General features: G+C 38.1%; 3 protein-coding genes across 3 annotated transcripts; 1 reads left to right on the plus strand and 2 right to left on the minus strand.

The window, feature by feature from the left end:
• Positions 1-47: 47 nt before the first annotated feature.
• Positions 48-8,800, plus strand: LOC121732541 (cathepsin K-like). Its single transcript, XM_042122467.1, has 13 exons — positions 48-105; positions 1,117-1,228; positions 4,356-4,446; positions 4,727-4,835; positions 4,922-5,045; positions 5,556-5,665; positions 5,910-6,015; positions 6,270-6,350; positions 6,729-6,958; positions 7,071-7,197; positions 7,373-7,478; positions 7,728-7,912; positions 8,555-8,800. The coding sequence occupies exons 1-13, from the start codon at positions 48-50 to the stop codon at positions 8,733-8,735; spliced, it is 1,620 nt and encodes a 539-aa protein (XP_041978401.1). The 3' UTR covers positions 8,736-8,800.
• A 95-nt stretch (positions 8,801-8,895) lies between these two features.
• LOC121732552 (lipase member H-A-like) lies at positions 8,896-15,219 on the minus strand. The gene is made up of 4 exons (XM_042122476.1): positions 14,793-15,219; positions 11,254-11,401; positions 10,607-10,747; positions 8,896-9,716 (listed from the first exon to the last, which is right to left on the minus strand). Exons 1-4 carry the CDS (start codon positions 14,899-14,901, stop codon positions 9,047-9,049), a joined length of 1,068 nt encoding a protein of 355 aa, XP_041978410.1. The 5' UTR covers positions 14,902-15,219; the 3' UTR covers positions 8,896-9,046.
• Positions 15,220-20,731: 5,512 nt separating this feature from the next.
• LOC121732641 lies at positions 20,732-21,394 on the minus strand. The gene is made up of 2 exons (XM_042122595.1): positions 21,309-21,394; positions 20,732-21,069 (listed from the first exon to the last, which is right to left on the minus strand). Exons 1-2 carry the CDS (start codon positions 21,318-21,320, stop codon positions 20,815-20,817), a joined length of 267 nt encoding a protein of 88 aa, XP_041978529.1. The 5' UTR covers positions 21,321-21,394; the 3' UTR covers positions 20,732-20,814.
• Between the last annotated feature and the right edge of the window lie 539 nt (positions 21,395-21,933).

The following is a 21,933-nucleotide window of genomic DNA, read 5'->3' on the forward strand; positions in this document are numbered from 1 at the left end:
TGAGCTATATATAGCGAAGTTCAGCTATTACTGACACAATCGTGACGATGGCAGTTATAGCTTTGGCGCTTGTGTGCTTTAAACTCTGCACAGCTTTTGTGTTAGGTACGTCAATACTAAATTTTTAATGCAAACTTTTAAATAACTGCTGTAAAAATACTTGAATAATAAAAAAATGTAGCAAACTTTCTATATTAGTAAGGATGGTAAAAGTAAAGATGTCCATGTCTGGACCTTCTATACATGGACTATGAAGATCCAACATTACTTCTTTCTCGTCAACATAACACAATCCAACTCGTAATATAGATAGGAAAGTGTATTTGTTTATCTGTCTGTCTATTTATCTGTTTAATTAGTAATTACTAATACCGATACGTCTTCACGTGGAAACCTCTCAGCCGGAGGTATAATTCTTATTAAGTATACGTTTTATCTCGGAAATGAATTGTTGCTATGCTATAATGCAATTTCTGTGCCATCTTTGCCACCACATCTGTTTTTTTTTTTGTATTTATTTTTTTATGTAATAAGGGGGCAAACGAGCAAACGGCGGGGCTAAAATGGTCGCTTTGGAGAAACATATATTGAATCAAAATATGATTCATATTTATTAAACTTCACTTTGCGTGCAATTCATATAGTGATTTGCTTCGGCTAATGATTGGTCGCCGCTCGCGGGACCAATAATTAATCTAAGTGAATCACTATATGAATTGCACGCAAAGTGGAGTTTAAAAATTAATCATATTATGATTAATTATATGATTCTCCAAAGCGACCATTTTAGCCCCGCGGGTCACCTGATGGAAAGCAACTTCCGTCGCCCATGGACACTCGCAGCATCAGAAGAGCTGCAGGTGCGTTGCCGGCCTTTTAAGAGGGAATAGGATAATAGGGGAGGGTAGGGACGGGAATAGGGTAGGGGATTGGGCCTCCGGTAAACTCACTCACTCGGCGAAACACGCCGGTTTTCTGTCAGAACGTGGTATTTCTCCGGTCGAACCGGCCCATTCGTGCCGAAGCATGGCTCTGCCACGTATAAAGATATTTCTCCGATCTTAGTCAAAAGACTTGCTATATATTTTTTATGCTTAACTGTATCCTTGTCAACAGAAAACATCTACGCGATCGACCAGCAGGCCACCCTGCGCCTGCCCACCGAGTACCACTTCAAGGGAGACGATACCAACATTGACTACGAGATCGTCAGACCCTTTGAGATATGGTATTGGTGCCACTAGAATTTATAGTGTAGAGCTTCAAGTTATAGAGAAACATATTTTCTTCATAAAATCATTCGAGAGAACTATATTTTTCTCACCTCTGGGCGGAAAACGCCAACTTTATGAGGAAAAAAATAGTATACGCACCATGGGCAGTAAATAAGAAAGCCTCAGATCGCATGTTTGTTTAACAATAATAATATTTAATAATAATAATATCTATGGACGCTTCACACCACGTCAGTCTGGCCCCGTGCTAAGTACCTAAAGGACGTGTGTTTACCAGACAACGGAAATATATTTAATACTTTTATACTATACATATATTTAAGATTTTAATTATATGATACACATATTTAATACACACCCACGACCCAGGGACTTTGAAAACTTTTTGTTCCGTCGGCGGGATTCGAACCCACGACCCCCGGCTTGAGCTACCGACAGCCCACCCACTGAGCCACAGAGGTCGTCAAATTCATCGACGTCAGTCGTCAATTACATATTATGATCTGCGGGGCTAAAATGGTCACATTTAGCAATTCCTCTCAATCAATTCAGCAAATGAGTTATCAAAACTGTCAAACTGAGAAATGAGTCTACTAGAATCAAAAACCGCAATGTCCAATAATGATTTTATTGGACACTAGCTGTTGCCCGCGACTTCGTCCGCGTGGACTTTAGTTTATAGCGCGCGGTGTCAACAAAATTTGTGTCAAATTTAAAAACTTTTAAAAACCCTGGTAAGTGGTACCCCTCTTAGGGCCGCGCTACACCGGAATGGCAGCGCTGAAAGTGCTCGCCTCGCCGCTGCCATTCCGGTGTAGCGCGGCCCTTTATTAATTAAAATACTCAAAAACAGCTGTGCAGTGTGCACATAATCTATACTAATATTATAAATGCGAAAGTATCTCTGTCTGTCTGTCTGTCTGCCTGTCAGTCTCGCTTTCACGCCAAACGCCAAAACTACCGAACCGATTGTAATAAAATTTTGTATACAGATAGTCTAAAGCCTGAGAAAGGACATAGGCTACTTTTTTACTGGAAAAAGGGATTGTCAGGCGGTGAAAATGCGTAAATTTGTTCAAATTAAGTTAGTTCCAAAAATTCATAATAGATGGCGCCGTGCGTCTTCTACATCGCTGACGCTTGCTCAAAAGTCTTTCTATAAGAGGTAGTATCATCTTACAATTAAGTTTCGATTTTTTTCGATTGTTATATCTATTCTACGGTATTAAATAACTCAATACTTTATCTGTGCAGTGACGTAACCTTAAACCTATCAATGATAAATAGTTTATGGGTAAAGTTGTGTAATTGGGGAGCTAAATAAGCTTTAAAATTTGGCATAAAATATAAAGTTTAATATAAATCGCGCTTTATAAACTGAAGTCCACGCGGACGAAGTCGCGGGCAACAGCTAGTAACTAATAAGTATGATTAGTTCTATGTTACAATGAAGTAAAAAATAAAACGCCATCTGTTGAATCGTATTAGAACTAAAATGTTCATTGCATCAATATATTTCTGGATTTTTTATATTATTATACATAAAATATATTTAAGTAAAAAATAAAACGCCATCTGTTTTCATATAAGTATTAGAATTAAAATGTTGATTGCATTGATATATATTTTTTTCTTTTTTTTATGAAATAAGGGGGTAAACGAGCAAACGGGTCACCTGGAGGAAAGGTAGGTAGGTAAGGGGAGGGTAGGGATTGGAAGGGAAGGGAATAGGGGAGGGTAGGGAAGGAAATAGGGTAGGGGATTGGGCCTCCGGTAAACTCACTCACTCGGCGAAACACAGCGCAAGCGCTGTTTCACGCCGGTTTTCTGTGAGGACGTGGTATTTCTCCGGTCGAGCCGGCCCATTCGTGCCGAAGCATGGCTCTACCACGTCAATATTTTCTGGATGGAATATAGGCCAACACGGTACACTTGAACTCCTTTATTTTACAGCGCCTTCTGTTGTCAACTTGTCACATATATTAGAAATGCAGTAGGAGTTCTATAAGATAAGATAGATTGATTATTATTATACCAAGTGATAATATTATTAAACATAATATTCTAACGTATTACAAACTATAAACAAAAACATATAAACTAATAAGTATGATTAGTTCTATGTTACAATGAAGTAAAAAATATAAAACGCCATCTGTTGAATCGTATTAGAACTAAAATGTTCATTGCATCGATATATTTCTGGATTTTTTATAATATTATACATAAAATATATTTAAGATTTTTGAAATTTTATTTTAATACACATCCAAGACCCAGGAACATTGAAAAATTTTTGTTCCGCCTGCGGGACTCGAACCCAGGACCCCCGGGATGAGCACTGGCCACGCGCAATGCGAATTCATTTTCATCGATATTTTCATGGAAATAAGATATTTTCCCACATCAAAATGTAGCCTATGTCCTTTCTCAGACTCTAGAATAACTGTGTACAAAATTTCATTGCAATCGGTTCAGTAGTTTTGGCGTGAAAGCGAGACAGACAGACAGACAGACAGACAGACAGAGATACTTTCGCATTTATAATATTAGTATGGATTAGTATGGATTGCGGTTTTTGATTCTAGTAGACTAAAATGTCAAATCAGTACAAAAATACATAAATAATAATAATAATGTTAGCATTTGTTACAATGTGTACCTAGTTATAATATGACCTACATATATAAATGGGTGTAAATATGGACTAAGTCAGAGTAGACAGAATGATACTAAGTCGTCTTGAAAAACGATAAATGATTGCAAGCAGAGTTGCATTTTGCGATTTTAGAAGAATGAATCATATTATGATTCATATCATGATTCTTCAAAGCGACCATTTTAGCCCCGCTGAGACATTTCTTATTTTCCTGCCCTGGTGCGTAATGTACTACTTCACTATATAGAACGTACACAGAAAAAACAGATTGCTGTCAGAATGAATGTTTCAATCTCAAAAGAGATCATAGAGGAAATAATACACGGGGCAAAAGAGATTGAAACAGAAAATATATTGCTGTCAGCGAATATTACTCAGGAATTTGTAGGAACACTATTCCTCTGAATTCTCGACTAATCTTTATCGACTTTAATATAAGAACCCATTGTTTGTCCCCTTAGGTACAGTGCTAAAAACAACAGGTCTCGTAAAGACACGTACGGAGGCACGGTCAAGCGGTACTACTACGGCGACAGGGAAGTTTTGTTTACAGTTAGTATATTCTTTTTCATATAAAGTATTATCTCTTGGGGTTAGAGCTTCTATATCCCCTGTATTAAGTTCAGCATAAGATTCCCTTATATCAATATCAATTTATTTCTCCGCGTTGTCTTTATTAGTACATAATTCACTAATATTTAAATACACACTGAATTTCTACTGATAAGTCACTTATCACTTTACGTGGTTACTAAAATTTTATCTTTTTTTTTTTATTTATTATCAATAAACCTATCACTGATACATGCTAATCTTCTCTCACAACTATTAGATCCATCCAAAATCTGAGAGCGATCTAGTCAGCCAAACATCATGTACGCCAATGCCGATTGAAGGAGAGCTAGAAAATTTCCTGCCATCCAAAAAATTTGTACGCTCAGGTACAAATTGATATCAATATTTCTTTGCTTACTTATATAAAGTATATAACGTTATACTCTAGTATAAAATACAATTTCCGTTTTAGGAAATGCTACTTACGACAACAAGCAAGTAGATGTGTGGAAGTATACAAAACTATTCGGCCAAAGCTTGATGCAGGAGGCAAAACTGCTGGTTATAAGAGGATCAGAATATGATATACCTGTAGCGTAAGTTTTCATCGTAAATACATAATACTTAATCCCAAATCTGAATACTAAAAAAGAATTGTCATTGCCTAAGTTTTTATAATGAGAGATGAGATTTTAAAATGTTTCACGAAGAGACGATAATAATAAAATTAAGTAATCCGTTCTCATATTAAATTTCCAAATGTACAAGTCCTTAAATTTCCAAATCGGCCGGAGATTTTCACATCTAGAAGATGATAAAGAAGAACTACCTACACTAATACGTATCAAACAATTTACTAATAAGAAAACCGCCATATTATGTTACCGCGCTTATGTAGAGTCACTGCTGCGTTACTGTGTAATAATGTGGGGCACACACATTACGATAAAGCGTTTAAGGATGCGTCAAAAACATGATGAATCATGAAGGCCGTCTTTTAAGGAGTCTTGTTACCACTACCGGCTAATATTTTTTACTTTTTGTAAGGCCGATATGTGGGCAAGTAAAGTAAAGGCTTTACAAAAAGTAAAAAATACTTATAACAGATACGAGGAAAGGGAGGTATCCCTGTATAACGGTGAAGTCAACAGCCATAGCATCACCCGGTACTACGACTTCCAACTGCCAAATGAGACGGATCTCACTTATGAAAAAGGTATTGAATATAGATAAAAATACTTTGTAGATAGAGAGATAAACACAATTACACAAGTTAATATACATAATATTTAGATTATAGCATATGAGTAGTCGTAAAAAGTAGTAGTATTTTGAGCATTGACTGTATGCTATGGAGTTCCTCAAGGTCATTTTCTAGGACCGACTGTATTTACAGTATATATAAATGATTAAGTCTATAATAAATTCTTGCCAATTTACATTTCTTATTATTTGATTAGAAAAAGAAATCTGTGACTGGGACTACTTAGAAAGCAAAGAAATAACGACCAAACTGAAATACTTACATGCGGATGTACCATCAGATATTGAGGAAGCATTCCGAAGGTAAAAATGAGGAGTCTATAACTTATTTTATTTATTTTATTTTGCTTTACAATTTATGTACACACAAAATGAAGTTAAGAAACCAGCTCAAAACTAAAAATATATTTTGTATATAGGTACACCTTTTACTACGCCTATTATAAAATTTTCTATATAATTTAAAAATTTAAAATTCGCTATACATACACATATTATATTATAATATGTGTATGAACAGTAAATTTTAAATTTTAAAACTTTTTTTTACTCGTTAGGTATAAGACACACCACAGCAAAGAATATGATGATGAGGAAGAAGAAGAGTTAAGAGCGCTGATGTTTAAAAAGAATTGGAAGTAAGTTTTTTAATAATACCGGCTTTCATTATATATTTTCTACATAAAATAATATTGTAGGCGTCTCATAAAATAATATATTTACAAGCACTAATTTACATTGACACAACAGCGGGCGCTTCATTCTGGAATCCGGACTGTATTGAAAAGAGTTCACTTCCGGATATAGGTCGCTGAACATGCTTATACCTTAAATATAAGCAGATCCGGCTTTGGAATCCAGTGGTTCCAAGATCCGCTCTGTATCTATCTTAATCAAACACAAATTATTACTATTATCCAGTTGAAACCAACAAACCCTTTGTACCTTGTCGCGTACATACATATGGGCAAGGAAACTTGGAAATACCCTGTCAATCCTCTATGAATAATCTACAGACTGGTGACGGAGCACAACAGCAGGAACCTGAGCTACAGGCTGGGGCTGAACAGGTTCTCCGACCGCCTGCCCTCGGAGCTGGTGCACCTCACCGCCACCCGCCCCGGGAGCCCTGCTGCTGCCGGCACACACCCCTTCCCCCTCACCGCCCAGCAGCTCGAGGAGATGGCTGACGAGATACCAGACAGCTATGACTTGCGGATGGAAGGCATTATTAGCGAAATTAAAAGTATGCTCGTTTCAATAAAATTCACATGAAAGCATTACTTAATGCTCCCAAGCAAAAATAGTTCCAAAAAAGAAAAATCCTTTGTGAAAAGGTTCCATGTCTGCCGTTCCAGGTCAAGGCGATTGTGGATCGTGCTGGGCCTTCTCCACAGTAGCCGCTGTCGAGGGTGCTGTCGCTAGATCAAATGGCGGCCGACTCTTGGACCTCAGCGAACAGTCTCTAGTCGACTGCGGATGGTCGTAAGTATCATGACAGTATTTCTGTCAATCTTCTAGTTCAGAATCCATGTAGCGCCCAAGTTCATCTCTCTTTATGATTTAGTAAACTTAGTAAACCTAATTCAAAGAATTAAATTCAAGCATTGCAACCAAAGTTGCAACTTGCAATACTTACATCAAGTGTCTTTTTTCTCAGTGAGGGTAATGACGGCTGTGACGGAAGCTATCTTGACAAGTCGTTTGAATATGTCCACAAGTACGGAATACCCACCGAAAAGGAATATGGAGTGTATCTTTCGGAGGTAAGTGTGTATAATATGTACCTATCTACAATTCGATAAAAGATCTGGTGTAGATACATAATTATTATATTATGTATCTGTCTCATTCACCGTGTTGATAACAGGAAAGGCATGATACTTTTTGGATACGCGATTATTTGCTATTTGCTCGTCAGGTTCAATTGTGATCTGTGATCATATTTTGTCAGGATCACACCTACTCTTTCTTTTCCTACTCTTTCTTCGTTCCACAAGTATTTTTTATTTAAGGACGGCACCTGCAACTACGACAACGTCTCCGAAGTGACAAGTATAAAGGGTTACGCGAAAATCCCTTCCATGAGTCCAACTGCGATGAAGGCCACGCTGTACCTCTACGGACCGGTAGCCGGCACCATCAACGCCATGAACGATCTCAAGTACTACTATAGCGGCGTCTACAACAACCCTGCATGGTGAGATATCTAAACAATTACTGGATATTTTCAGTGTCATCACAAAGGTCTAGTAATAATTTGATTGATTTTATCAATTTATTATGCTCTTAAACTAGATATTGAAGAAGTTTAGAAGAAGGTCCACATACCACAGATAGTGGTAATATAGTAGAGGGGGAAACAATGTAGGTACGTTATGTCTTCCTAGTAGTAGTATTTTTTTATTTTTTTTTATGAAATAAGGGGGCAAACGAGCAAATGGGTCACCTGATGGAAAGCAACTTCCGTCGCCCATGGACACTCGCAGCATCAGAAGAGCTGCAGGTGCGTTGCCGGCCTTTTAAGGGGTAATAGGGGAGGGTACGGAAGGGAATAGGGGAGGGTACGGAAGGAAATAGGGGAGGGTAGGGAAAGAAAAAGGGTAGGGGATTGGGCCTCCGGTAAACTCACTCACTCGGCGAAACACAGCGGAAGCGCTGTTTCACGCCGGTTTTCTGTGAGGACGTGGTATTTCTCCGGTCGAGCCGGCCCATTCGTGCCGAAGCATGGCTCTCCCACGTCAATTCTTTGCAGTATTTCTTTTCGGCAGATTTTCTAAATTTTATTACCCCTACTTTTACTTCTACGAGATAGAAATAAACTTTTTTTATTCTTTTTCAGCAATAAGGGACGTCTTAATCACGCAATCACAATCGTGGGCTACGGTGACCTCGACGGGACACCGTACTGGATCATCAAAAACTCCTGGGGAGAAGAATGGGGGGAGGGCGGATACTTTCTAATGGCTGCAGATGATAACAACTGCCATATTTTAGAAGACGCCTACTACGCCCTCGTCTGATGTCGAATAATCTAATTTACGTTATTAATAAGCTAACGAAATTATAATAAACGATACTGCATAAAGTTACTTGTATTTTATTGGCCCTGTTCTTATTGTTATTGTCATAATATCAGCTAGATGCGTGATACAATGTTGTGGACTGGTATAAAGACATTGATCCAACGCTCGATATGAAACTTTTTATTTTACAATATTTACAAAATTAACACTCATATACCCATCTCCGTAACCTAAAAGCAGTCTGTTAGCGAAATTTTCTCGTTCGTCTTCTGAATCGGTAATATCCTTATTATCTCCCCCCTACCGCTTCAGGTATAAACCACCGTGTCGTTCCCAGCGTCGATTCTCCTCCACCAAACGTACTCCTGCTTCAGACCCTTCTTTCCCAAATAAAACGGGTACGTATGTGTGGTCGCCAGATAGAACACGCCGTGTATTTTAACCTCCACCTTATTCCCCATCAAATTGACCACCTGAGGCTCCCCGTAGCACTGGGAGTCCCTCGCGTCTTGAATACTATTACACCGCAACGCCAAAAACTTGTTGGGATGTTTGAGAGCAGAGACCCACAACCACAGCACCCTGAAGTGGCTGCAGGTGGAGGTGCAGGGCAGGATCGTGAGGTCCCCCGGCTGGTACTCCCCGCCGTTGACGTAGATGTCCACGTGGCCCATCCTCGTCGGCATCCCGTAGCCGTCGATGTTGGTGTGGATCACTTGGACGAAGTCCGCGTCGGACGCGTCCAGTCGATCACCGGGTCCGAGGGTCCGAAAGCAGGGGCCGGCCGGCTCCAACGCGATCAGCCGGGAGACGTTGCGGCCGGTCATCTGGCGATAGTTCTTGGCGATGTAGCTGATGGTCTGACCGCCGAGGCTGAAGCCGACGAGCTCCAGCTTGCCCGGGTCCAGGCCGGACCTCGTCAGCTCCACCAGCACCTCAGCCACGTGTTTGCCAACCGGACGCATGAGACGCGCAGCTCTGGAAATGCATGTGTTCATCATTATAACACAGTTCAAAAATTATTTTTATGTAATAGAACATGTAGCTCTAAAACTATTACAGTATAACTAGTTTTTATTATTCGTAGAGTATAACATTATAAATATACGAAGTTAGATGTCAATGACGTATTTCGAAAGTCTGTTTAACATGGGTCTTCTGTTGTGTTTAACAGCTTAGGTACTAGCTGTCATAACTGTCAGCTAAGTTTAGGTGTATTTTATAAGAACCGCAAAATCATTTTCTGAAAGTCTACTTTCAGAAATGAAGGACTGTGAACGTAAACTTGTAACACTTATGTTGCTACATTATTTACGCCCGCTCGTGTTCTAATTCTTATAGGGCCTTCGCTGTTAGTGTCTAAACACACTATAGGCCGAAGTTACGCGGCGGAAATTCAGCATGATTACGTCCGCAATGTCAAACGCATACAATATACGGACGGAACGCGACGGAATAGTGTGTCATCGGTAATTTAAAATACATTGCAGGCGTAATCATGCGGAATTTCCGCCGCGTAACTTCGGCCTAGTGTGTTTAGACAGATACTCCTCGACTTTCAGGATCTCGAGTGATACAGCTTTTCAATCAAAGAAAGAATAAGGATACTATAAAGCTCTCGAAATTCTCGCAACATAGTTCGCTGTTCGACGCTTAGTGCCTGTTGCATCACTTCCTAATAAGTGCCGGATAGGCTATACACAACTTATCTGACACAAACTCCATACTCCATCTGTCAGATAAGTTGTGGATAGCCGATCCGGCACTTACCAGGAAGTGGTAAAACATTCCCTTAGAATACTTTAGCTCTCGAATCCATTTCTTGCAACATAGCTCGACGCATAGAGAAGCTATTTAAGGCAACTTACAGGTAGTAGAGCACTGTGGCGAACCGCTGATTGTCGACGAGGATGACATTGTAGCCCAGCTCCTCGTACTGGTTGGCGAACAGCGCGGAGATGGGGAAGTTGGTGCTGTCCAGGTACCCGATGGCCACCACCACCGTCCGCCTGAAAACCATCAATTTTAAACTAGTGGGTGGTTGCAATTACGTCGTGCACCAAATTGATTGTCGTGATACCGTCAACTATTTCTCGTACCATACTTCAGCTCAATTCTTCGAGCCACCGCGTAAAAAGTATCTTATGTCAATTCCCCAGACTCAAAGTACATATCTCCATACCACATTTCAGCAAAAGAATGCGATTGAAGAAGAATTGCGAGGAATGTGTTTTTGAGAACCAATAGAATCGCTTCATTGACGTGACCTCGCTCAGCGCAGCGATTCTATTGGATCTTCAAAACACATTCCTCGCAACACATCTCTAGTGGAAACGCAGCCGGTCAATTCAGAACGCAACGTGACGCGTAGATGCATTTCTAAATTAGTATGGATTTGACAGATTCGCATGACGTCTGACGCAATTGAAATCTGTCAAATCCATACAAATTTAGAAATGCATCTACGCGTCGCGTTGCGGTCTGAATCAACCCTTAAACTTGGGCAAGAGGTTACCTTGTAAAATCTATCCTGGGATCCGAGGCTATCTCCCCGGCGGTCCAGTAGGAGTACCTGGCGCGGGAGCGACCCTGCCCCTGCACCACGAAGTACAGGTAACGGAGCTGGCTGCGCGGGATGGCCGCGGGGAAGGTAGACCCGGGACCTGAAACGTAAAAAAGGAGCTAGAGGGCCTGTTTCACCACTGCCTCATAAAGTGCCGAATAGGCTATCCACAATTTGTTTGACATATTCTCCATACTCTATCTGTCAAGTTAAGTGGTGGATAGCCTATCCGGCACTTATCAGGAAGTGGTGAAACAGGCCCTAAGCATTGTCAAAGCTATGTAGCGGCAATATTACTCTATAATAACTCCCACACCTATTTCGGTGACGGTGGCCGGTTTCATTGAAATTATTTTTATAGTGCTCAAGTGTGTGCACAGCACACAATAGCACTCTCTATTACTTTTATGCTCAAGACCCAGTGGGAAGGAAGACCGACACGACCGGCGAGAGATCAGGCGCAGGACCGACTTTTAACATTGCGTCGGATGCATCGGATGCATGGTTCATCTTACTTATCAGACAATCAGGTGATCAGCCTGCATTGTCCTAACCAAACTTGAAAATAACTTCTTTCCAACGCGGCAATCGAACCTACGACCTCCGAGTCAAGAGCCACGCTCTAAACCATTAGACCACGGAAGCGTTGAATAGTGAAAACGATAACAAAAAATATGAAAAAGGTTATATGAAACTGCTTGGTCAGAAGTCAGAACTGAAACCGTCATATTATATTTTTGTCTTTTATTTAGTCAACGTGAATAGCAGAAACTTGGGCTCTGCAAAACCAACGTAAAAATACATGCGTTTTGGATAAGATGATGATGGAAATTAAAGGATTTGTACGGAGCACACCGAAAGTTTAGTTATAAACTAAACTTTCGGTGTGCTCCGTCTGACTAAATAAGGAATTTTGCGGGAACTGTACATTTTCGCGCAAAAAAAGTAGCCAAATTTCCTTCCCCGTAGTCTCTACAATCTACATGTGCGTCAAATTGCATAAAAATCGGTCCAGTAATACACAATTGTTTTGTTAGAATGTTTAAATTACGGCTTAACAAATCATGCAGGTCATTAAGAATGGAAAATCACGCAGGAGTTAAATCTTCCATACGTTCCAAATATCATACTTTAACCGTTTAAATAACGTGGGTCGGCTACGTTGGCCACGCTAACTTTGTTGTTATTACGACATAATAACAATAATACGTGTTTGTCAACATCATCAGTAATTACGGAGCACGTAGCCACCGGATAATCTACCCGATAATCACGGGGCTGACGAAAGTCCGTGAGAAACGTAGCAGTTGCAAGATCTAACTACCCAGTGGACACCAACGTATCACGTTAGTGTCGGTTGCTGCAACATATTGTGATCCTAGCACTTTTGTCATAGTAAATTAAGGTAATATGTACTATATAACAAGATCTTAATGACCAATGGACACCAGGTAAAATAACACTAGCGACTTGTTAAATCTCGAGAGAGTGTGGGTTGCTGCAAGCAAAGCGCGGTCCGAAGGGGGCGTCACAGGGGACATGACCCCCCCCAAAATCTAAGGTCAAATTGAAAAATCTCAAAATCTTGCCAAATAATAAAAAGGAAATTTCTAGTTTATCCCATAACAGCGATAATTTTTTTTTGTGTGACCCCCTCTAAAACTTCAGGCTGCGACCGCGCCTGGCTGAAAGATGTGAGCCAGTGGATGTTACATAATCTTCGATCTTATTAGTGTGAGTGCAGTAGGTCGCTACAAAATGTGAGATAGTGGACACTGGACGTGAATGTAGATTGCTAAAAGATGTACGATATACCTATGATAAGCACTGTCAATTGACACCAAACTACTTCACGAGTAAAAAGTGTGGGTTGCTGCAAAAGCCAGTAGGTTTTAGCATCCAAGGAGTTGCTGTTAAATGTCACTGACATCTTTGCGAGACGTTAATCACATCGGTCAGTGGCCATCGACCTAATTGGTTTTTTCTTATGAAGTCTTCACTATCTGGACCCTAATGAGTTAGAAAAAAAGTTCAATTGCTTAAGAACTGAATAACAAAACAGAATAATTGAAAATTAAACTTAACAGTAAATGATTGCTTGTTCTCGATTTACGCTAGCTTTAAAAATTACATCGATCTGTTCATCTGCTTAGGAGCTTTAATGTCACGAACAAGTAATCAGATAGAATTTAAGTTTTCGCCGAACCTGGAAGTTATAAATAACAATTTCGCCATCACTGCGAGGATGTAACATTTTGTAATGTGGCTTTGCTTCTTCTTGACTTCCATTTTATTTTTTCTACAGTCTAATATGGTTAATTTAAATACTTCTGTAGCAATTATTTGGTTATAGTTATTAGTTACGTTGTATAACGAAGTATCCTAAATTAAGTCCCTCGTTTTAGGCTACAAGTGAAGGTAGTACCAAGGCCAGAAGGCTTGCGGCTAGATTAGTTCGGCAGTGGCCTAGAATCTAGATATTCGCCGATTATTTAAAAGGTTGAATTGGGAAACTGACTTATTAAGTATAAATTTTGCGATATTTTTATAAAATTAATAAATTACTGACAAAAGAGGAACCGTTATTAGCCTGATGTTTAATATATATCCATGTTTCAAGACCGTATTTCATCTCTCACTACAAGTTTTTTTTTTTTTTTACATAAACTACCTGTATAAGTATTTTATAATAATACAATCTAGCCTAACTAAGACTAATAAGTAATTTTACATTAACTTAATCTGCTAGATAGAGTTACTACTGCTCACTACAAGATGCGAGTAAAATTTTACGCCTGATTTTCGCATGGTCCGTAGTATTTTTAATGTCGAACTGGCCCATTTATGCCGACGCATGCTCCCTTCATGCCCATCCCATTCAATATTTTTTTAATAACTAGATGTCCCGCGCGGCTTCGCCCGCGTAAATTAGGAATTTTACGGAAACGATACATTTTCCCATAAAAAATAGCTTATGTCCCTACTCCCTTCACTTGGTCTACTCTATATCTGTGCCGAATATTGCTATAAAAATTGCTCCAGTAGTTCGTAATTTCTAATACTAACAACGCTGAAACTCCCAAATTTGTATCTTTAAAGAATCAGGAGTTCTCTCAGCACCTTCCGAACCACGGTATACCAAGTATACCTCGGTGCAAAATCTTAGTTGTTGGTAGCATATGCTTATAAATATAAACGTGATTTTTTCGGCCTTTTTCGCTCTATTATAAATAATGGCAAGAGGTAGGCACTTGAATTTTTCACACACTCTTTTGTTATATGTGTACTTTAATATAAAATAATAATATTAAAATTGTGTAAATAAATATTTAAGGGGGGTCACATACAAAAAACACAATTTTTAGCCTATTTTTGCTCTGTATCGGTACGGAACCTTTGTGCGCGAGCCCGACTCGCACTTAGCCGATTTTTTTTTCAAATTACGATACACAATATTTTTTTTAACTTACAATTAAGCATAGTCTACATACATACTGACATAAATCCACTGGGGTATCCTTCATCCTCTCTATCGGCACATGTCGAATTGAAAAACAGACAAAAAGTAACGTGCACTAATATAATTTTGAAACATAACATTTTTGTTAATCATGTTTTTCCGCAGGTCAATCAGACCCTTGAATAGCGGCAATGAATTGACGTGATCATTTTTCGAATTTCAATCACGTAGGACAAAACCTTGTACTTCGTGATGGGAAAATAAAAAAAAATACAATTTCGCGCCACTGTCAACGCGCGCACACTTTGGCGGTAAAATACAAACTAAAGTTTGGAAAGGTAATTTCTTAGCGCGACATCAAGGAGATAAATTATCTTTAATCATGGTTATTTGGGAGTCATAAAGTTAAGCGTAATCATTATGCCGAAATCTTTATAGCACTTTTAATTTGTAGAGCTTGTGTCTGCTTGTGTCACGTGACGTATCAAGTTGTCACGATTAAAGACACGCATCATGCATCAGTTTTTAGTTTCTCCTAGACGAGAAATAATTTAAAAAAGGTGTTTTATTTCAGCTACAAAATCGATTATTTATTTTCACGCAGAAAGTAGAGCTATTGTAGAGTGACGCATTAAAATCTATACAATATCTATATAATCTATAAAATGGGGAAACGTAGGTGAATGAAATTTTGCACAGTTATAGTTTATATATTGAAGGAGTGCATCGGGCTAATATTATTTTGAAATTATGTTTTTATCATAATTATATATTTTTAACAAATAAAACATTACACACACTACAACACACACACTAGGAAAAATGACAGATTTTTGAGTGACATGCCTATACATACGATTTATACTCTTTTATTTATGGTTGAAGTCTGTTGACAACAAGGTGACAAATTGAAAATGGATTATAGTTTTTTTTATTGAATCTCAGATACTATTAGACAATGCTTAAACACGGCCAGTCTGAGATCAGCTGAGTCCCAGAGACAAGAGTTGAAAAAAATATGATAAAGTCTATCAATATTTTTTACAAAATATATGTAGTAGGTAGTCCTAATGCTGTTGCAAATAAGGTCGAATTTCGACCATTGGGCGATCTCTAGTACATATTATAAAACAAAGTCGCTCTTTTTTCCGTCATGTCCCTTTGTTCCCTTTCATCTTTAAAACTACGCAACGGATTTTGATGATTCTTTCAGTGTAAGATAGCTCATTTATCGAGGAAGGCTATAGGTCATATTTTATAATGTTAACTAATAGGTGCGAAAAAATAGAGGAAAATATGGAAAAAACGGGGAAAATTATTTGAAAGGGCTAGCTTGAACGCGCTAATCTCAGGAACTACTGGTCCAATTTGAAAAATTATTTCAGTGTTAGATAGCCCATTTATTGAGGAAGGCTATATACTATATTTTATCATGCTAATACTAATAAGAGAATGTGGAAAAAACGGGGGAAATTATTTAAAAGGGCTTATCTCGCGAACTACTTGAGCAATTGTATGTTATTTGGCACAGATAAGAAGTAGACCACGTTAAGGATGATAGGCTATCGATTTCAATCATTTTTTCAGTGGCTATATATTTTATACACGTGCGACGCCGGGGCGGGTCGCTAGTATTAATATACTTAAGAGTAATATAATTATTTGAATAATTCACAAATAAGTTTCACATATTATTATATCGCAACAGCCAGGATGCACGTCACACGTGTAATATAATGATACAAACTGGCAACTTGTCAACAGCCGACAACAATGACGAGAAAACATTGTACAAGTTTTTGCCGCGCACGCATCCCTGACATCATTGTACACAATATATTTAACTTTTATTCATTTGCTATTATATTTAAAATATTATAAAGAAAAATATTTAAGTAAATACAATAATGTAAAACACATCTACCCTTGACTCTTGATTCTTGAGTCTTGGCAGACAGACAACTAATAATTGATCTTATAAGTTCTGTTTTTCCAAAAACTCTCTTAAACGTGTTTCCGCAAATTAAAAGTATAGGCTTTTGACTTGATATACTGTTTTTCTGAGGCCTGAGGTACGGAACCCTACTTTTACGTAGACCTTAAGAGGATTCCACACCGCCATTTTTTCCATACAAACGTTGTCCCCTTTTTCCTCCTTGGATAATGCTAGTAGAGTTATAATTTTTTTCCTGAATATCTACGGCCACTAATACAATGTCCCTATGTTTTCTTTTTTTTGCATAATTTAATTATTAAATAAGATATGAACGTTCAAAAACCCAAAAAAATGGCCAGATTTTCCACTGTGTTCAAACGTCCAGAAAACAGATTAGGATAGATTATACAAAAAAAGCAAAACATAGGAACACAGCTCAAGCCTTTTTTTAATCTTTAATGAAAAAAGTACTTAAATCGGTTAAGTTTTGGAGAAGGAATTAGGGGACAACGAATCGTTGATTTTCTGGATTTTCTGCAGTTGTCTCTATCGCGTTCTGCGGTATAGGCTTGAGGTAAGGGAGACAGCTATAGATATTACACGTACTTTTTTTTCATTTCTCTAGCCGCTGTTGTATCCTCTTAAGGCTTACAGATGGTAATATTTTTATAGCAAAAGACTACTGATGCGTTTGCTTGATTCAATTATACTATGAGCTAAATTGAATTGAATTGAATCAATATTCAAATAATATTATCAACTTAACAATATTATGTCTGTATACATTTTTCTGATAAGCACATAGTTATTTTTATGGAAGTGAAAGACTATTTGCTAAGTATCCTTATTGAATGTATTTTCCGCAACGTGAATAATAACGACTGTTATCATGGCGTCCGATGCTCCGACAAATATACTCCCATTTTACATCCGAAGGCACCTCGGGCATCTGCAGAACAGACTTTGCAAACTCTTCGAAAGACGAGCGTCTGGTCTCGCAGGTTCCACTCCTGCAGACCTTCGGGTAAACTACGATGAGATGGAAGGCGGCGACTACTAGAAGTATGACCTGGAAATGTAAAGAAGTCCACGCCCTAAAAAATCGGTGACATTGCTTATTAATATTAAACTAAAGTATCTTCATAAAAAATACATAATACAGGGTGTAACAAAACTAACTGGTAGAGAGTTCACTGTGAAAGTAGCAACACTGAGACCAAATTTTTTTTTCACTTTAGTATGGGCAAGCGCCCGATCGTCACGAGTTTTCCAAAATACGTACACACCAAACTATTATTATCATTTAGTTTTGTTACACCCTGTATATCTTCACATCTATCTTTGAATATAATCGAAAACATATTTTTTTTTTATGAAATAAGGGGGCAAACGAGCGAACGGGTCACCTGATGGAAAGCAACTTCCGTCGCCCATTGGCACTCGCAGCATCAGAAGAGCTGCAGGTGCGTTGCCGGCCTTTTAAGAGGGAACAGGTTAAATAGGGGAGGGTAGGAAAAGGGAATAGGAAATAGGAGAAGGTAGAGAAGGGAAAAGGGTAGGGGATTGGGCCTCCGGACATTATACAATATACAGTACAATTATTTTGGAAACAATTTTTTTCACCCCTTGGTATACCTGAAATCAGTGGTGGCTTTACCCATTGCGAGGCCTCGCAATGGGTAAAGCCGCCAGTGATGGCTGCAGGTCCTTGCGAGGCCCTTTATCTTACAAAAAAATACCCCTGCAAGAGCGAGGCCCTGGGTGATGGCCTGTCCACAACCCCCTACGCCACTGCATGCAATACTTAATTAAATTATTTTTAAATTATTATCGGGAATAAAAAATAATAAAAAGTCCAATTGTGATTAAGTATTATTTATTCATTTAATTTTTAAATATATTCATAACTTGAACAAAAATAGATAAAAATAAATTTCACGGTTTTTCCCAATTCATATCCAAGGGTACTGGTTCTTGGAGGTCCTCGGAGCCAGAAGGCTGGGTCTTGCAGATCCCGGTCTCGCAGGGGTACTCCCCTTTTCTGGGGTACTCCTGGGGCTGGTCATCCACAGGAGAAGCTACGATGAGATTGAAAATGGTGAATACAGCTAGAAGTAGAGCCTGGAAAAAACGAGTCTGACATTGGTCAACTTCACCGGATTTCCAAAAAAAGATAACTTTTAACATCAAACCAAAGATTACTAAATAGATAAATCAAACTATATAACTATGGCCATTGCTTAAATGCAAGTTCGCTTCGCTTTGCTTGGGGAGAGAAATAAAAAGCCTCGGGCGAGCAACGTCCATATGTCCATACCAAGCGAGCGGTAGGTACGGCGGATGCCGTGCGCAGCGTTGCCGTAGTAGCAATGTGTGGTAGGCCCATGAAAATTCCACCATCCTAATTAGAATCTAAATATGTATAATAATATAATAATAATACTCCTTACAATGCTCGTTTTTTCCATAAAAATGTGTACCCCCCGTCATAATTCGGTCGACTTATGTCGATTCATTAACAGACGGACGGACGGACAGTAGTTCATTCGAGGGATTTGTTCTTAATACAATATAATATACTGTCTGTCTACACAATTACGAGTATCTTCTATTTATATTTTCTGTTCTGTTAATAATATTTACTCCTTTTATTATTTTATAGCAAAAATTCTTTCCTATTTTTCTTATCTTTAACAATTTCCTTTATATGCTATTATTATTAACGAGCTTTTGCCCGCGACTTCGCTCGCGTTAAGAAGTATAATTATATACAAACTTTCATCCCCTATTTGAACCCCTTGGGGTTGGAATTTATTAAAATCATTTCTTAGCGGATGCCTACGTCATAACATCTACCTGCATGCCAAATTTCAGCCCAGAGAGTCCACCGTGCCCGGTCAGTGCCTGTATTATTTCCTTATTAAGTTTTATCTCCTTGAAGACCGCTGAACCTATATCCTGTGCGAACATTTTAGTGACAGCGCCAGTAGAACCCTCTTGGTACTTTCGATCCCACTCGCGAACAGTTTCCTCACGGATTACCCTCTTCGCGTGTGAGACCGGACACAGGTCGTAATTCTAACTGCAGCTTCTTTGTCCAACTCGTCAGCACGCTCGTTTCCCGTTAATCCCACGTGTGCCTTGACCCAGAATAGAGATATCTCTCTGTTCTGGTTCAAGGCACAATTACGGTTATTTGAAACACACGCCAATAGAACGACAATTTCATTAACTACATATTGGCCGTTTCAATTTTTTTAGGTCAATTTTGAAATAAGCTAAGTAAAAAAATGGATTTTGGCGCGATCTCGGCAACGCGGCAAATGTATGGTCAAGGTCGTTTGCTCGGGGGATAGCCTTTAATTAACGTGACCAAATTACTTAGGTCTTCCATCTGCCTAGGAATCGACTTCTCTGATAGTATATAAATGGATAATTGCCGAGGGCCAAAAACCCAATACGACCAAATATGGTACAAATAAAATAACTAAAATACATGATACAAACTTGTAGAAGGTAAGTATCCAAATTGTCAAATTAAAAAGTATTTTTATTGTTCCTTCCTACGAATAATAAAAACTAAGTATTTATTATTCGTAGGTTCCTTCATTATAATTTTAATAAAAACTATTAGAACTTACCCAAACTCTCATAGTGAAAATCGTAACAAAACGTGAAAAATTCTCAATAACATCAAGAATTTTATATTATTTACCAGTGTTAATACCATCGACATGAAAAACATCGATATTTCATACTTTTATGTTTTAGGTAAGTAATTACCATAAACGATAAAAAAACAACAAATAAAAGAACGTATTAAGTACTTACTTTAGTATATTATTAACTTAAATAAAAATTTAACTATTTCGTATCATTTTAATCACTGAATATCGGTATAATATTAATTATTATGTCCAAGCAGTCGACATTATAGTTTACTAGATGTTTGCCACCATAGACATAATTATACAGATACAATTTCGCATTTAGGAATACTTGACTCAGATAATTGATTTTTAATTACCTTAATTATCAATTATTCGTATGGTAATTTACAAGTGTTCTAGCCTCTTTTAGAGCATAAAGCTTTAACCCCCATAGTCACTAACATCTTTCACTGCTTAACATAATCCCAATTCACATCCAATGGTACTGGTTCTTGGAGATCCTGGTAGCTCGAGTGCTTGGTCTTACAGATCCCGGCCTTGCAGGGGTACTCCCCTTTCCTGGGGTACTCCTGGGGCTTGTCAGTGGTGTGCCATGGCTTGTGCAGCTTGTTCTTCATCAGCTGCTCCAGGGCTAGGTGAGCCTTGCCTTTGGGGTAACCTGCGATGAGCTGGAAGGTGACGAAGACCGCAAGAAGAACTACCTGAAAGGAAAATAAGCTTTTGAAAAATTGAAGTGATCGGTGGTATTTTTAAGCATGTTGTTTCTAATTTTAAAATTCAAATTAAAAAAAATATGTCTTTATTATTATTATTTTTTATGATGGGCCAATAAAATTTCCCTTTTTATTTTATTGTATTATCAGAACTTAGTAGTAATAAAATATAATAATATTCTAATTGCAATTTGCGTAAGTATTAGGATTAAAACATTTGAACTCACCCAAACTTTCATTTTGGAGGTCGTAACAAACAAACTTGCCAAATTCAAATTCAAGGACTTTATATACCGGCAAAAGGACACCGATATAACATAACTTGGATTCGACACAATATTAATTATTATACTTACAGGTAATGAATTATCAATAATGAATTAATTTATAATAATTATAATCAGTGCGCCAAAAAACCCTACCGGAAGAAGATATAGTTTTGCAGCAACACAAATTAAGTATACACTAGCTGTTTGACCGAGCTTTGCTCGGTATTCGATAAAACACGAATAAAATGACATTTTCTAAAAATGATTCCTAGCTAGATCGATTTATCGCCCCCGAAACCGGAAACCCCCTATATACTAAATTTCATGAAAATCGTTGGAGCCGATTCCGAGATTACATTTTATATATTTACATATACTTATATAAGTACAAGAATTGCTCGTTTAAAGATATAAGATAAGATAATAGACTCATCTTTAAATAATACTTAGTATAATCTTAAATCCTTCTTTAATATTTTTTACACATTATAAACATTAAACACCAAACCACAGAACAGGTTTTATCTTTTAACAAAACAAACTCAGTTGTAGTCTCTAGATTAAGTTATTGAAACGAAGTTAT

The sequence above is a fragment of the Aricia agestis genome, chromosome 1 (assembly GCF_905147365.1).
Source record: "Aricia agestis chromosome 1, ilAriAges1.1, whole genome shotgun sequence".
In the NCBI taxonomy this organism is placed as follows: domain Eukaryota; kingdom Metazoa; phylum Arthropoda; class Insecta; order Lepidoptera; family Lycaenidae; genus Aricia; species Aricia agestis.

What these genes read in the sequence shown, in the direction of transcription:
- LOC121732552 (XM_042122476.1), bottom strand. Translation starts at nt 14,901, where the DNA reads ATGTTATGTTTCAAAATTATATTAGTGCACGTTACTTTTTGTCTGTTT. An exon ending in CCCAGGATAGATTTTACAAG is followed by an intron (nt 10,748 to 11,253) that starts GTAACCTCTTGC and finishes GATGGTTTTCAG; the next exon opens with GCGGACGGTGGTGGTGGCCA. An exon ending in GCCACAGTGCTCTACTACCT is followed by an intron (nt 9,717 to 10,606) that starts GTAAGTTGCCTT and finishes ATGCATTTCCAG; the next exon opens with AGCTGCGCGTCTCATGCGTC.
- LOC121732541 (XM_042122467.1), top strand. Translation starts at nt 48, where the DNA reads ATGGCAGTTATAGCTTTGGCGCTTGTGTGCTTTAAACTCTGCACAGCT. An exon ending in GGATCTCACTTATGAAAAAG is followed by an intron (nt 5,666 to 5,909) that starts GTATTGAATATA and finishes TTATTTGATTAG; the next exon opens with AAAAAGAAATCTGTGACTGG. An exon ending in ATTGAGGAAGCATTCCGAAG is followed by an intron (nt 6,016 to 6,269) that starts GTAAAAATGAGG and finishes TTTACTCGTTAG; the next exon opens with GTATAAGACACACCACAGCA.